General features: G+C 40.5%; 1 protein-coding gene and 1 gene segment (V, D, J or C); both read right to left on the bottom strand.

Annotated features, from left to right (window-relative positions):
- Positions 1-304: 304 nt before the first annotated feature.
- Positions 305-8,405, bottom strand: LOC121693703 (zinc finger protein 501-like). Of its 2 annotated transcripts, XM_042073323.1 has the most exons (5): positions 8,157-8,405; positions 3,077-3,120; positions 2,359-2,536; positions 920-2,156; positions 305-457 (listed from the first exon to the last, which is right to left on the bottom strand). In XM_042073323.1, the coding sequence occupies exons 1-4, from the start codon at positions 8,218-8,220 to the stop codon at positions 961-963; spliced, it is 1,482 nt and encodes a 493-aa protein (XP_041929257.1). In that variant the 5' UTR covers positions 8,221-8,405; the 3' UTR covers positions 305-457; positions 920-960. The 2 variants fall into 2 exon arrangements, with proteins under 2 accessions (XP_041929257.1, XP_041929256.1); XM_042073322.1 differs by lacking the exon at positions 305-457 and having other exon boundaries at positions 517-2,156.
- A 3,991-nt stretch (positions 8,406-12,396) lies between these two features.
- On the bottom strand, positions 12,397-13,823 carry LOC121693619. The segment is given in 3 exon segments: positions 12,397-13,017; positions 13,740-13,763; positions 13,811-13,823. Coding segments are annotated over 3 exon segments (366 nt in total).
- Positions 13,824-14,232: the final 409 nt, after the last annotated feature.

The raw sequence follows: 14,232 nt of genomic DNA, 5'->3' as shown, positions 1-14,232 counted from the left end.
GAGATTCCGGGGGTTTGACGGGGTAGTGGAGGCTACGGGGTGATTATCAGAGGGCCCCACAGCAGGGGGGGGTTCAGCATGTCTCTGTGTCAGCTTGTACAGAGAGTGTCTGGTGCACACTGTCTAGTCCACTAATCAATTGGTTTTCTGTTAAAGCTTTTTTTGATTAGGCCATTTCATGGACCATTTCTTATGTCCATATAGAACTAAATTCTTAGATTTGTGTCAGGCATCTTACAAATGGCATGAATAAAATGAAGGCTTATTGTGAAGGAAACACCATAGCATTTTTCTATTTTCATAGAAAACTTTTAATTGAAAAGCACCTGGCAGGCCACAGCACCTAATAGCTCAGAATATACTCTTTTACCATTGTCTGAAGAAATGGGGAACTTTTCTCATGTAGATAATATGTCTCTGTCACAACACACAACATTTTTTACATTGTTGAACAAACCTAAAATGTGAAGAAAGGAGATAAACCATGTTAGATATTATATAGTAACCAAACACATGCACATGTAGATGACGGCTTTTCACACTCTGGAAACTATACAGACTTCAAGTACCAAAGATGAGTGAGAGGGGGGCTACCATTACATAGGGCACTCATAGGGTTATTCTGTGTCAAATCAAATAAGGTTATTATCGTCTCAGACCTCGTCATATCATGAATGGGCCCCAAAAGCAAGCCATGGCCTGTAAACTATTTCTGTTCAAATCCTGTCAGTCATCCTGTCGTACAGAGATCTACAGTATGTGAAAAGCGCCAGAATTCTCCTTTAGGTTTTGGGACCTAAGCGTCATGCAGACAAACTTTGAGCAAATTCTGAGATGGTGTGGCGACGATTTTCCTGGATTCTGTCTGAACTGACATGGAATGAGTCATATTCAGTATATAGAGTACAAAGTTACTCACACTGGGTGTACAGATATGCCCTCTATTCAGTGTGAATATCCTCACGGGTCCTCATAGATCTCTTTTCCTGTGTGCACTTTCTGGTGGGTTTTCAGATGGCCTAGCTGAATGAAAGTCTTGTCACATCGGGAGCAGGCGTAGCACCGCTCTCCTGTGTGGCTGCGCTCATGCATTTTTAGGCCGCTACCGGTAGTAAAACTCTTGTCACACAGAGCGCAGTGGTATGGTTTCTCTCCAGTGTGAATGCGCTGGTGCCGTTTGAGACTCCCCAACTGAGTGAATCTCTTGCCACACACATCGCACTTGTGTGGCTTCTCTCCAGCATGAAGTCGCATGTGCACCTTGAGACATCCTTCCCTGAAGCTCTTGCCACACTGAATGCAGCGGTACGGTTTCTCCTCTGTGTGGGTGCGCAGGTGTCGCACAAGATCTCCCCGCTGGGTGAAACTCCTGCCACACTCTGTGCACTGATGTGGCTTATGTCCTGCATGGATGAACTGATGAGCTTTGAGACCACCTTTATGTCTAAAGCTCTTATTACACTGAGCACAGGTGTACGGCCTCTCTCCAGTGTGACTACGTATGTGTCTGCTGAGCTGTGCTTCTCGACAGAAAAACTTGCCACAGTGACAGCAGAGAAACACGTCTCCTGAATGAATGCGCTTATGCACGTTGAGCTGTCCCTTGTCTCTGAACGACTTGTCACACTGATTGCAATGGTATGGCCTCTCCCCGGAGTGAATGCGCTGGTGTCGTTTGAGATCTCCCGCCTGAACGAAACTCTTGCCACACTGAGCGCAGGAGTGGGGTCTTTCTCCTGTGTGGATGAGCTCGTGTTGCTTGAGTCTAGTCTTGGTGGCGAAACTCCTTTCACACTGAGAGCAAGAGAAAAGCTTTTGTTCTGTGTGAATGAGCTGGTGTGTGTCAAGATCTTTCTTTGCTTTAAAATTCTTGCCACACTCACTGCAGTGGTATGGCCTTTCCTCTGTGTGAACACTCCGGTGGCGTTTCAGGCTGTCCTCTCTGTTGAAGCTCTTGTCACACTCAGAGCAAGAGTATGGCTTTTCCCCTGTATGAATGGGCTGATGTTTTGTCAGATTTCGAAGATAAGTGAATCTCTTGTCACACTGGGTGCAGGAGTATGGCTTCTCTCTGGTGTGATTGTACTGGTGCCGTTGCATTTTTCGATATTCAGTGAAACTCTTGCCACACTCGGAGCAGGAGTATGGCTTCTTACCTTCAAAAGTAAAAAGACACATCTCAGCACCAACAAACAACATGAGTTCTTCCATTACAATGTACATGTCACCACATTGAACCACACCTACATCCATGGACAATCAGGGGTGTGACGGTACACAAAAATCAAGGTGTGTATGTACTGTAGTTTTGGAATGAACACAACATGAAGCTAAGTTTACATACATGAGATGTCTTACTGGGTTTGGGCTGTTCTCCATCTCTGTTGTTCTTGTTCTTGCGTCTTCCTTGTGTTCTACTGCAGTCCACCAGCACCACCGATACTCTCCTTAATTGAGCTAGAACCAAAGGGTCTGTACAGTAAAGTTCTGCTTCAGAGCAGAGGACTGGAGCTATGCCTGGTTGTTTCTCCTGTCCCTGAAATTCATGAAGAAAAGAGAGAAATACAAAATGCAAATGCAAATGCAAACAAAATGAATTGTTATGTGTGTAACAGATTTGAATCCTTTGCGATTTTTTCCATTGTTGATGCTATCCAGATTCAGGCCTTGCTCACATTTAGCCAGGTAAAAAGAAATGTGCATATGTGAGGTGAAAATGATTTTTAGTCCACATTATTGTTTTTCATAGTTTTTCAAAGGTTTTGCGTCCACACAAGAACACTGTGTGTTCTTACTTAAGATGGCCACTATTATCTTGACCGGTCCGTTCTATGGTCACCATGGTTGTAGTTATGATACTACCAACTTCCAATTGCAATTCCATTTGCACGTTTGATTGGGGGAAAAAACAACAAAAAAACAGGAGATCTATTCCCAGCTTTAGCATGTATGATCTGGTTTTACTCTTTCATCAGAATTGAATTATGATTTTTGTTAGCATGTCTGTTGATCAGATGTTTAGTTATAGTACCATTTTTGCATCGCAAATAATATGAATTTTACAAAACAAACTCACCTTTTCAGTTGAGATGATCGGTTCTATTCTGAGGTCAGTTCCCACTACAGGAAGGATTAAAAAGAAGTATTTTTATCTCATACGGTTTAAAGAAACAGCAGCAGCCATTTGCAAACTTGAAAGGATATGTTTCCTGTGCAGGTGGTTTCACTGTCTTTATGAAGGATAAAAAACTACAGGTCTGATTTTCATGTAACATGGTGGAAGGGTGTAACATAAGCCAGCATTTTCACATTCACAGATTTATTGTATGATCCACTTGTCCATGCTGATGGCTTGTGACAGCCCGTAACTTGTGAAATGACGTCACTTCCTCGTAAGACATATGGCCCTTTCCATTAGACTCGTAAATCATTGTACACCCACCCGTACAACATGTACGAATGAGTTGCTAAAGGAACGCGTTTCTCTCGAGCCACGATGGGCATTAGAAGGAGGCTAATCATTGTTATTGTTTTGTGCTACATGTAGCCTCTAGCTAAACGGCTGGAAAACAAATTGTTACATTGTATTGCACGCACAGCAAGACCATGCAATGTATGAATTGGTGACTGAATTGAAGCAGCAATGTAATCTTGTGTGTAAGAGCATTGCATCAACATTAAAATGACCAACACAGTACATATGCAAAAAAAATACATGTCATCTCATCTCAACTATGGGCGCAGCCATGTTTGTCGTAAGGTCGTACGTCCACCTCGGGGTACCCTCAAGTACTCCGAGGTAAAGGGGGCGTGCCTGCGTGAAATGCCGCAAGAAAGCTGGGTAATTTACACTTTCCAACTCGGGCGACGGATTTACAAGTCTAATGGAAAGGGCCGTTTTGAGATACTGACTTAGGCTTTGGCAAGTGCCCTTCTAGTTTGAAGTTTTAGAGGTGTACAGTAGCCCCAATTGAGCCTAAATCATGGGCAAAGTGCAAAGTCTAAAGCTAAATAAATACCTATGCAAAATCTATTTTAAAATAAAAATATGTGGGTGAGCTCAATGCTCTCACACACCACACATTTTTTTAAAGGTACTCTAAGCGATGTTGGGTAATGTCACTTCTGTTGACTTTCAAACAAAACAGAGAGCTAGTTTGCTACTCCCCCCCCCCCTCCCGTGCAATTGAAACTCTCTTAAACGTGCATCTAATCGGTGATTGGCTGGAACAGTTTGTTTTTATGGTCCTGGACCAAGTTGTTTTTGTTGCTGTTTCTGGAGCCTGGGCTGTCCAAAGAAACAGTCCAAATGCTAATACATTTTTTCCATATTAATGTAAGTAATCAACTGGGGAAGTTTCATAGTGATATCTGCTAGTTATTTTTTTTACCCTATTCACCTGTGGTGCCTCGCTTTATATTCAACACATTGGACAAGAAATTGGCTTAATATCAAGAATTGCCCAAGGGATATCATTGGGCTCCCTCTCTAATCTTATTGAGTTACCCCTTGACAGCAAGAAACAGCAAAAAAAAAAACTTTAACCGACAAAACCAGGTTCACCTAAATATGGTATTTGGCTGCCGGACTACTAGGCCTACTAGTAAATCTCAGACTAGCGGTGCCTAAACTAGATGTACCGCATAGCGGTACAAAATATGACCGCTGCTCAGTCCTGTACATCCATTCCGCGAAAATAAATCACACTTCAATTTGTCTCCATCTTTTACTCCATCCCCCACTCTTGAAACTTTTGTGTATGCTTGTTTGGCATGCCTGAGTGTGTGTGTGCGGCTGCACAGAAAGTAGCCTACTTGTGCTGAAAAGGTGAATAGATTGTAGAATAGCCAAAGAAGATGTAGCATTGTTATAAAACCTTTAAAATCTCTAAACAATCACAAGTAGGGCAGGTCATCACAGTTCATCCATTGCAACTGGATTGATGAAAGGTCACTTACACCTGTAGGCTACATTGTATTTGGGAAAAGCAAAAGGTATCAGCATAATGTTATTTATTTATTTATTTATGTATTTATAAACAAAAACATCTCTGTCAGTTCCATGCCGTTTTCAACAGCTATCAAAAACAAAGGTCATTTTTGGATGGATGGATTTTTTGTGAATGTTTCTTCTTCTACATAAGATTTTAGTCATCTTTAGTTCATGTAATACTTTATTGTCAATGCACAAATTAAGTAACAGTAGTCTGAAACGTTATTGTTAATGCACAAATTAAGTAAACGAAATGCTGTTTTACATCTAACCAGTGGTGCAAATAACTGACATGTCCAAATGGGCCTTGATGAAATGCGTCGCTAGACTGTTCATACACATTTTAACGGGCCAAAGTTGAAGAGCTTTTGTCCGTTATTGTTCGTGCAAATATAGGCTGATTCATGTTCCCTTGCATTGTGTAACTGAGGTCCATGGCTAGTCTGGCTTTCATCAGACCAAGCTCAATCTTTTAAGAAATCAAAAAATAAATAGCGGGCAGATCAGGCTGGGTTCACCCAGCCTAGTCCATAGGCACCCGATATTGTTTAATTTTCAGATTGAGATATACACGCTCTGGCTATTCTAAATGCAAAAATGCATTAGGGAGTTATGACAAAACTGTAACTAACAAACTAGATCCTAATAGAAAGCTGTTAGCTTCCCTACAGCTACAGGTAGGATTATAAGGTAGGCCTATTTACAACATAAATTGTCAATAGGCTATGCTGGCGACACAAATAAAATCTCCTTTGGAAACCAATGGCTTACGACTTACAGTATCAAGCGGACTTAAACTGCCATATCGTGGCAAAAAGTTGTAATAACATTCACGCAGTTCCATGAGTCAAGGAAAGCGCGAATGAAGTAGCCACTTCTAAATGGGACCCACTACACAGTAGCTTAAGGTGTGTTGCTAAAGCAGCCATAATGAAATGAAGGTGTCATTGTTTGGATACTTCACACACACGTGCTTTTTAATTTCACAGACTACAACTACCAAGCTGGAATCAAAGCACATCGATTCCCCTCTCACACCCTGCACGCACTTAAAACAAAATAAACAGGCGTCTCAGTCTCACGCATGTATAGGCAAAACTGTATCAGACCGGTGTAACGTTGGTAAATCTTCCATTGCACAGAATGATTTTGTAGCACGTGCAATAAATGACAGTCGAAAGATACAAACAGTGCTGCTATCAATTTGCTTGGTATAACCGCATTTATAGTTTTCTACAAATGCAATCAATCAAATGGGCCTCCATCACTCAACCAACGCTAACGGTAACATTACCTAGGTCCTTATTGATATTACAAGATTAACGTACCTGCAGTAAAAACCAAGCATGTCCGATAAACATCCTCACTTCATCCTCACTTACACTTCATGTGAACATCGTCCTGTCCTTATTAGATGTTCGCTGCGGTAAATTACAGTCCTTGTAGGAAGTGTCCATTATTTTTTCAACCCACTTTTAACTTCCAAAAAAATTACGTCTCACTGCAACGATGCGCCATCTAGTGGACAAACGACTACTTATCGCCAATACTGAAAATGCAGCCATGATGATGATGATGAATATTTTGGCTTTCTTTTGATCCTATTGAATTTGTAATTATGTATCGGCCGTTCTAATACCGATAGTATGTGGGTGCCTGTGTGTGTGCATGTTTATATGTGTGCACCGCCATTTACAGGCCAATGAGTGTACAGTCACTAAATGTACACATAACCTAATTTTTTTAGCCCCCCCCATGGATGAAATTCTACGAAACTTGGCATACCCCCAGACCCCCAGAGAATGCCAGGTCAATCATACACATAAAATTTGGTGCAGTTCTGAACATCTTAACTGAAGATAGGGGCGATTAAAGCAGAATAATATTGCATTTTCATTTTTTACCGGGGGGGGGGGGGGGGGGGGGCAAATCACAAATGAGTGATTATGAGCCAGGTTGATGTGGGCCCTTGAGACCAACATACCATAAAAGATTCACAGAGAACTGTGTCTGCCCTACCCTCCTTTCGGGGGGGTCCAGTCCAGCGGGGGGGCTGCAGATGAAAACGAAAAATGACGGTTCCATGCTATCCATGTGGGGGTACATGCCCACCAAGTTTTGTGTACCCCGGTCTTTCAGTGTCCCGGGAATCCTTGTTGGTGTACGTCACTAAATGTACACATAAATTATTTTATTGTAAGGCCCCCCATGAACGAAAGTACACAAAACTTGGCATGCATTCAGAGGGTGTCATAATGATCCTACACTTCTAATTTCGTGCAGTTTTGACCTTGTCAGCCAGAGATATTGAGATGAAAACACCTAATTTTTTGCTTTTTAATTTTTAACTAGGTGGCGCTATACATGAAATGAGTGGTTATGGAATGGGTTGACATGGCCCCTTGAGATCAACATACAAAAAAAAAAGGTCCTCCTAAACCCTACGGTTTTCGAGATATTCACAGAAAACTGTGTCTGCCCTACCCTCCTTTGGGGGGTCCAATTCAGCGGGGGGGCTACAGATCAAAACGAAAAACGATGGTTCCATGCTATCCATGTGGGGTTACATGTCCACCAAGTTTCGTGTACCCCGGTCTTTCAGTGTCCCGGGAATCATTGACGGAAATTTGGGCATGCGCTTCGCTGCGCGGCGGTCATAATAATATTTTGCCAGATAGCGTGCCAGCGGTTTGTGGGAGTGAAGATACGAACAGAAAGAGCTGTGTAGGAGGGGAGCTGTCGAGCAGGGGCGCGTTTCTCAAAACCACAGCAACTTTGTTACTTGTAATGCAATTTCCTATTGCCAACTAGTTGCTAACAGGTTATAACTGGTTTTGGGAAACGCACCCAGGTGAGCTATCAACTAGAAGAGGTTCGACAAAATATAGGAACATTCTTACAATTCATTCAGAGACTGATTTAACGCAAAACGTGAATAGACAATGAATACCTAGGCCAGGGATTTTCAACCAGTGGTCCATGAGGACTTTGCTAGTGGTAGTGACCATGGATTCAGTAATGTAGTTTCAATGTGGGAATCAGTATTTTTTATTCAGTGGTGGTCCTGTGGTTGCGTAATTAGTCATTGTGGTCCCTGGTTCACAATCAGTTGAAAACCCCTGACCTAGGCTACAGCAGTTCTCTAACCACTTTAACCATTTACCGTCTATAATTTGCGGCAGGTCAGTGCAGGAAACGCTGCCTGCCGAATCCTCAACGAAATCCATAACTGGAACTGTTCGACGTGCCGCAAGAAACTCGCCAATGCAATTCAAAGGTTACACAACTTGAAACAGACTGAAATTTAAGCACAAAACATCCAGGCTACTCATCTTATTAGGTCGCAACGACTCTTCTTTCTTCTTCGTTGATCACTGGCAGTTTGCAATCATAAAGCATTACCGCCATCTACTGGACTAAATTCCAAGTACCTTGGGAGGAATAATAATACATGTGCACGACCAGTCTCTTTTAAAAGTCAAAAGAGTCAGTTTAGGGCATACTTCCTGCATTTAAAACTCTAATTTAGGGAAATTAAACTGGATGGGAAAAAATATCCAAAGATGTTAAGACAGAAAAGAAAAAGGAATATAATTCGAAAACATTATAGGCAGGGCACACAGACACGTGTGCCGCTGTATGAAATACAATGCAAGACAATGGAGGCCTGCCATGTGGCTGGTTCAAAACAACTTGAACACAGAATTACATGACTCCTTTAACATCCATAACATTTTATATGATCAGTGTCTTGAAAGCCTGTTGGAAGCTTATTTCTAAAAAAAAAAGAGCACTGTAAGTAATTATAAGCTATATAAAACATGGCTTTGTATATCTACTTTGTGGGATAGACAATATAACAAAACAAATATTATTATTTAATTAAATTATTTATACACGGGTGAAAGTCATTAAAAAATCCTGATGGGAGCAAGTGTGCGGACATTCCTTTTTTTTCCCTTATGATTTATACACTGAAAATATCTTTGTGAGTCAAAGCACCAAGAAGGATCTACCTCCACATCAGAAAATAAATCATATGGTTTGTAGTAACACTGGTAGAAATGTCATGTTTTCATCACAAAATGCTTATATCAAAGCTTAAAGGAACCGTATGTAAGAAATGTATTTCAATTAGTCATAAAATGGCCCTGATAAGTCACTAGACATTAAGAAATCATGTTTATTTCAAATACTTATATCACTGACAATAGTAGTCCGGCCAGGATATTTGACATTTAAAAAGTGAAGTTGCAGCCCTCAACTGATGTTGATGTTGTGTTTTGTCATGTCATGTTGTGTTTTGGCCTGATGCCGCCACCCTCCACCTATCTAGTAATCACAAAGTCAGTAGTGTTTCGGCATCCGTGTTGGCAACATCGAGTCAGGGGGGAGGGGGAGGGGATATTTTTTTTGCAATATCTTTGTCATTTTAAATTTGTATCATTTAATCTTCCATGTATTCCTCAAATAGGTTGTCTTTGTCTTGAGGCCATTTGGATTTGTATCTAATTGGATACCAAACCATACGATTTATTTTCTACCAATTGCATTTTTGTATCAGTACCACACTTTTCCATACGTGTGGTCAAAAATGACCCCAAGCATTTCCTATGGAATTTAGAACCTTTGATTTTTTATCAACTGTGACTGTCAGGTATACATTTACTGTCAAAATGAAACAACCATTTGATTGGATAATTCTTTAGCAGGGGTGGGAACTCCAGTACTATTCAATGCAACAGCAAGAAAAGTCACATGACTCACAGGCAGTCATTTTGCTTCCTCATTCAGGGACTGTGCAGGTGTCTTGCAACACCATATTTTCCCTTGTGGAAATTGCATTTCTCAGTGCTTTTCTTCCAGTAAATCATCAAGACAAAATATGAGCATGTTTTATTGATAAGTAAAGATGTATTATCAACACATTTTCATATCAATGTGAAACTGCATGCTGCCCTGATGCAACATTGTACCATAACAGACTTGCATATGGCCATACCAAATATACTAAGTAGGGAAGCACCTGTATGTGCATGAGTGTGCTTCATGAAGTTTTATAGAATGCCATCACTACGGTTGAGTATGTGCCCTGACTACCATAGCAACATTTATGGCTTTTTGGTGTTGCGGTGAAGCTGGAGACCTGCTAGCCTGTAGCCCCACGTTTGAGGCCTGACTTATCCCTCTATTTGCAGTGTAGGCCTACCCCCTGCGTTCTCTTTTGAGACAACTTGCTTACTAAACTTTCAGAAAGTTAGGTACATGTCTCAGAGGGAAAGTAGATGTTGTAATGTATGTATGCATGAGTGTGCATCAGTACGCATACATGAGCATGGGTGTAAGTGTGCCAACTCATGTGTGTGTATGTGTTTACCCGAGAATATTTGGGGAGATTTATGGAGCTTTTAACTAGTAAATCACAGTGATTGTGATGATTTCATGATCATTTGTATGTTTTGATCATTATAACTTCTTATTTGTAAAATTTGATTTTCATTCAGCACATGTTGCCTGCGGGCAACTGAGTAACTAAACAACTGAGTTTAAAATAAGATTTTTGTTAAGCATGAGACTTGTAATGCATTGAAATCCAGATAAATATTTTTGTGTTATTGATAAGTTATAAGGATAGGTGGTTTAAAATAATAAGTTATCTTTAATTCTTAAAAATAGGAATTATTTCATTTTTCACCGTTATGGTACAATGTTGCCTTGAGTCAACAAATCTTAAAAATATATAAAAAATACAAATATTATATAATATGTTATAATTAATATATATAATTATTGTTCTCATCATCATCATCATCATCAAATCAAATCATCATCTTTAACCAAAACGAAATAATTTTTTAAAAGTTTACAGCATAAAACGCATTCATTCTAATTGGGGTCATTTTTGACCCCACTCATGGAAGAGTGTAGGTACTGGTAAGTCATGCATCTAAGGGTTAAGCATTGCATAGTGTACTGAAGGTGTGAATGCAGGAGAACTCACTCTAGCATAACTTCATGCAACCTATTTATGCGTTGATGGATTGAAAGCTCATGAAATGAAAATAACTGTTGGAGGCACTGTGATGATGCTGGATGCTGTGTGAACACACTACAATATTAAAACTGACAAGGGAAGGGGTATGGCAAACGACACAGCCATGTATGTGTGTGTTTGTTATTAGAAAAAGGTTCCTTTGGCCTCAGAGGAACCGCCACTAGTCCTGGGATTGGGCCTAAAAAAAGGTCAATGAGTGAAGTGCACGCACATCTACAAAAATTAAACAGGTGCTGGGTATAAGGCTTGGTCGACAATTGAAAAATAAAAAGATACCCGCACACTGTTATAAGCTCCCAGAGTGGTTTATTAATAACGTTTTGACCAGAGGGATACCTGACGAAGACCTCTGGTCGAAACGTTGTTAATATAGAACAGTTTGCGGGTATTTTTTTTATTTTTCAATTGAGCCTAAAAAATCATGGATTCTATGCACAAGGAAATTAAAGTTCTGTTCTGAGCCAGAATACTACTCATGCTTGGTCACAGGAAATGTTGATTTAAGTTTGGAACAGAATGTAAATGAGTTGGGCGGTTTCAGTTCTTTTTCCTGTCAAAGTATGTGGCGACTTTTTTTTGAAATTATTGTTCTTTCATCATATGAAATGGTCTTATATGGAGCACATTTGACCGGCATTATAATCTCAATATAATAGGACCCAGGAAAACTTTTTTCACTTTGAACCCACTTGTCACAACATATTGTATTGTGACATAGAGAAGTAACATTAGTGCATCCTGTGTGACATAAGTATAAGTATATATACTCTTTTGATCCCGTGAGGGAAATTTGGTCTCTGCATTTATCCCAATCCGTGATTAGTATCCCAATTAGTGAAACACAATCAGCACACAGTGAGGTAAAGCACACAGTAATCCCGGCGCAGTGAGCTGCCTGCAACAACAGCGGCACTCGGGGAGCAGTGAGGGGTTAGGTGCCTTGCCTATTGGTCGGGGCTCTCCGGTTACACTTCCGAAGCGCTAACCAGTAGGCCACGGCTGCCTAAATTAACGGGAGACCGCGTGACAGCGGTGGTCACGTCATGAAGCAGGATTAGAACCTGCGGCGCTGGCTCAATGCTTCAAGTGCTTTGCATAGCGACGTCTAGTCTATTGTGCTACGGGAGCGCTTGCAATAGCTTGTGGCAAACGGTTAGCCTCATATTCAACATGGCTCATGTCACCACTGTGAGAATGCATTTTTTTGCTATAATCCTTGGCTAGTACAGAAACAAAACTGTAAAGTTTGTTGTAAAGGCAGCAGACCCAAATATATTTTTAAAAGTTATGTATAGTTCAACTGGGTAATTTAATACCAACGCAACAATTAAATACAAACAGCCATGTATTTTCATGAAAATGCTTTATTGAGATTCTTAAGTAAACAGAATGATCTTTTAACAACAATGCATGATAAAACAACCAAATAACACACATTAGCCACAAAATATTTAAAGGAAGTAAATACTGACTAAAATACAATCCAGAAATTATATTTGTACTATGTTGCTTTTGATATTAAGTAGTTTGCAAAGAACAGAAGAGATTGCCATATCTGGAAGAGAATCCTATGGCTGCATTTAGGCAAAAATAGCCCATTTGTGTTGCTCTGCCTCTGAGCTGACTCCTGCTCTCTGCCTCTAGCTGCACTGTCCGTGTGCCACACTCTTGCTCAGAGGGCTGGAGAGGGCGGAGTGGCTCAGCTGACAGGTGTAGGTGTGTCCAGAGCGCCAGCGTTCCGGCTGGACCGTCAGGACGCTGCTGAGGGAGAAGGTGCCATCAGATTGGCGCTGAGACTCGCCCGTCTGGAACTCAGTGCCCGCCACAGCTTTGCCCTCCTCTGACCAGGTCAGGGTGGCACCGTCAGGGTAGAAGCCCTGAGCCAGACACACCACCGTAGCCCTGTCCCCAGAGGAGAGGTCCTGGGAGGGGGTCAACAAGACCAGCTCAGGGGGAGTCGGAGGATGAGCTGAATGTGGATAAACACACGATTACATTGACAAAAACGTTTATATTGTTATCCTATGAGTCATGTAATAAATATCTACTAAAATATATTAAATATAAAAATTGTATTAAATATTATATGTATAAAATAGACAGATTTCATATTAAAAGCATCAAAAGAAGATTTTGGCTAGTGTTAAATCTTTTACAGGATCAATTAATTGTCATGTAAATATGAATACATTTCTTTATTTAATGGTTAAATCAAACTGTTGCATTATCAAAAAAAAAAGATAATCACATAAAGGAATTCACTGTGCCAATTCATCCTAGTTTAAAAATAGATTAAGGCTTAAAAAGATACAATTTTAAATGTACAATTTAAAAAGGGGGTAAAATGTATCAATACATTTACAGTTACTAAATTTTCATTTTGTTACCCCATGTAATAAGCATCCAGTACAAATATATTAAATAAAGAGAAAGTATTGAAATCATACGCATACAATGGACAGATTTCAGATTAAAAGTGTCAAACGAATTGTTCTAAAGATTTTGTCTAGTATTGAATGTTTTACCTGATTAATTTATGTATGGTCATATGAGGTGCACATTTCATCATATAATGGTTAAATCAAACAGTTGTAGATAAAACATAATCACATGAAGAAATGACAATTTAGAAAGATTGATCAATGGGTGTAGAGTAACCTTGTTCATAAATGAGGTAAATGTTTTACCCACCGTCAGTCACGGTCAACTTTGTGCCTCCACCAAAGTAGGTAGCCCACAGTGAAACATGCTCGTACAAAAACCTCTGAGCTGCATGTCACTGTGTGTAATGAGACTTCAAGCTTCAGTGACCATGAGTTGTGTGACCAAAAGGGTGAAAACGGTCATCAACCTAACAGGAAGTAGGTTTAAACACATCACCTGACTTAGAATTACCTATCTCTAGATGGTAATGAAAGCTGGACTGGTTCTGTTCATTGTAAGATCAGTTTATAACATCACAGGTTTTTGTCTAAGCAGATCACTACTCTGTACCACTGTGAGCTAATGCAGTGCATCCATGACAGGCACAGTAATAAGTAGCTTCATCCTCAGCAGTCACTCCGTTGATGTGCAGATATTCTTGACTTCCAGACCCAGAATATGTGAATCTGCTGGGTAGCCCGCTTGCTCTGTTGCCGTCTTCCAATAAGAACTTCGGACTGCCATCCTTCTGCTGGTACCA

This window comes from Alosa sapidissima, chromosome 19, assembly GCF_018492685.1.
Source record: "Alosa sapidissima isolate fAloSap1 chromosome 19, fAloSap1.pri, whole genome shotgun sequence".
Classification (NCBI taxonomy): Eukaryota; Metazoa; Chordata; class Actinopteri; order Clupeiformes; family Clupeidae; genus Alosa; species Alosa sapidissima.
The sequence above is the reverse complement of the archived record's forward strand: the minus strand, read 5'-3'. Positions and strand labels throughout refer to the sequence as shown.

Bases quoted from the DNA above. Each gene is read 5' to 3' on its own strand.
- LOC121693703 (XM_042073323.1), bottom strand. From the start codon at position 8,220: ATGGATTTCGTTGAGGATTCGGCAGGCAGCGTTTCCTGCACTGACCTG. The intron at 3,121-8,156 runs GTAAATGGTTAA...TCCTTCCTGTAG, and splicing joins CCTGCCGCAAATTATAGACG to TGGGAACTGACCTCAGAATA. The intron at 2,157-2,358 runs GTAAGACATCTC...TTACTTTTGAAG, and splicing joins TGGAGAACAGCCCAAACCCA to GTAAGAAGCCATACTCCTGC.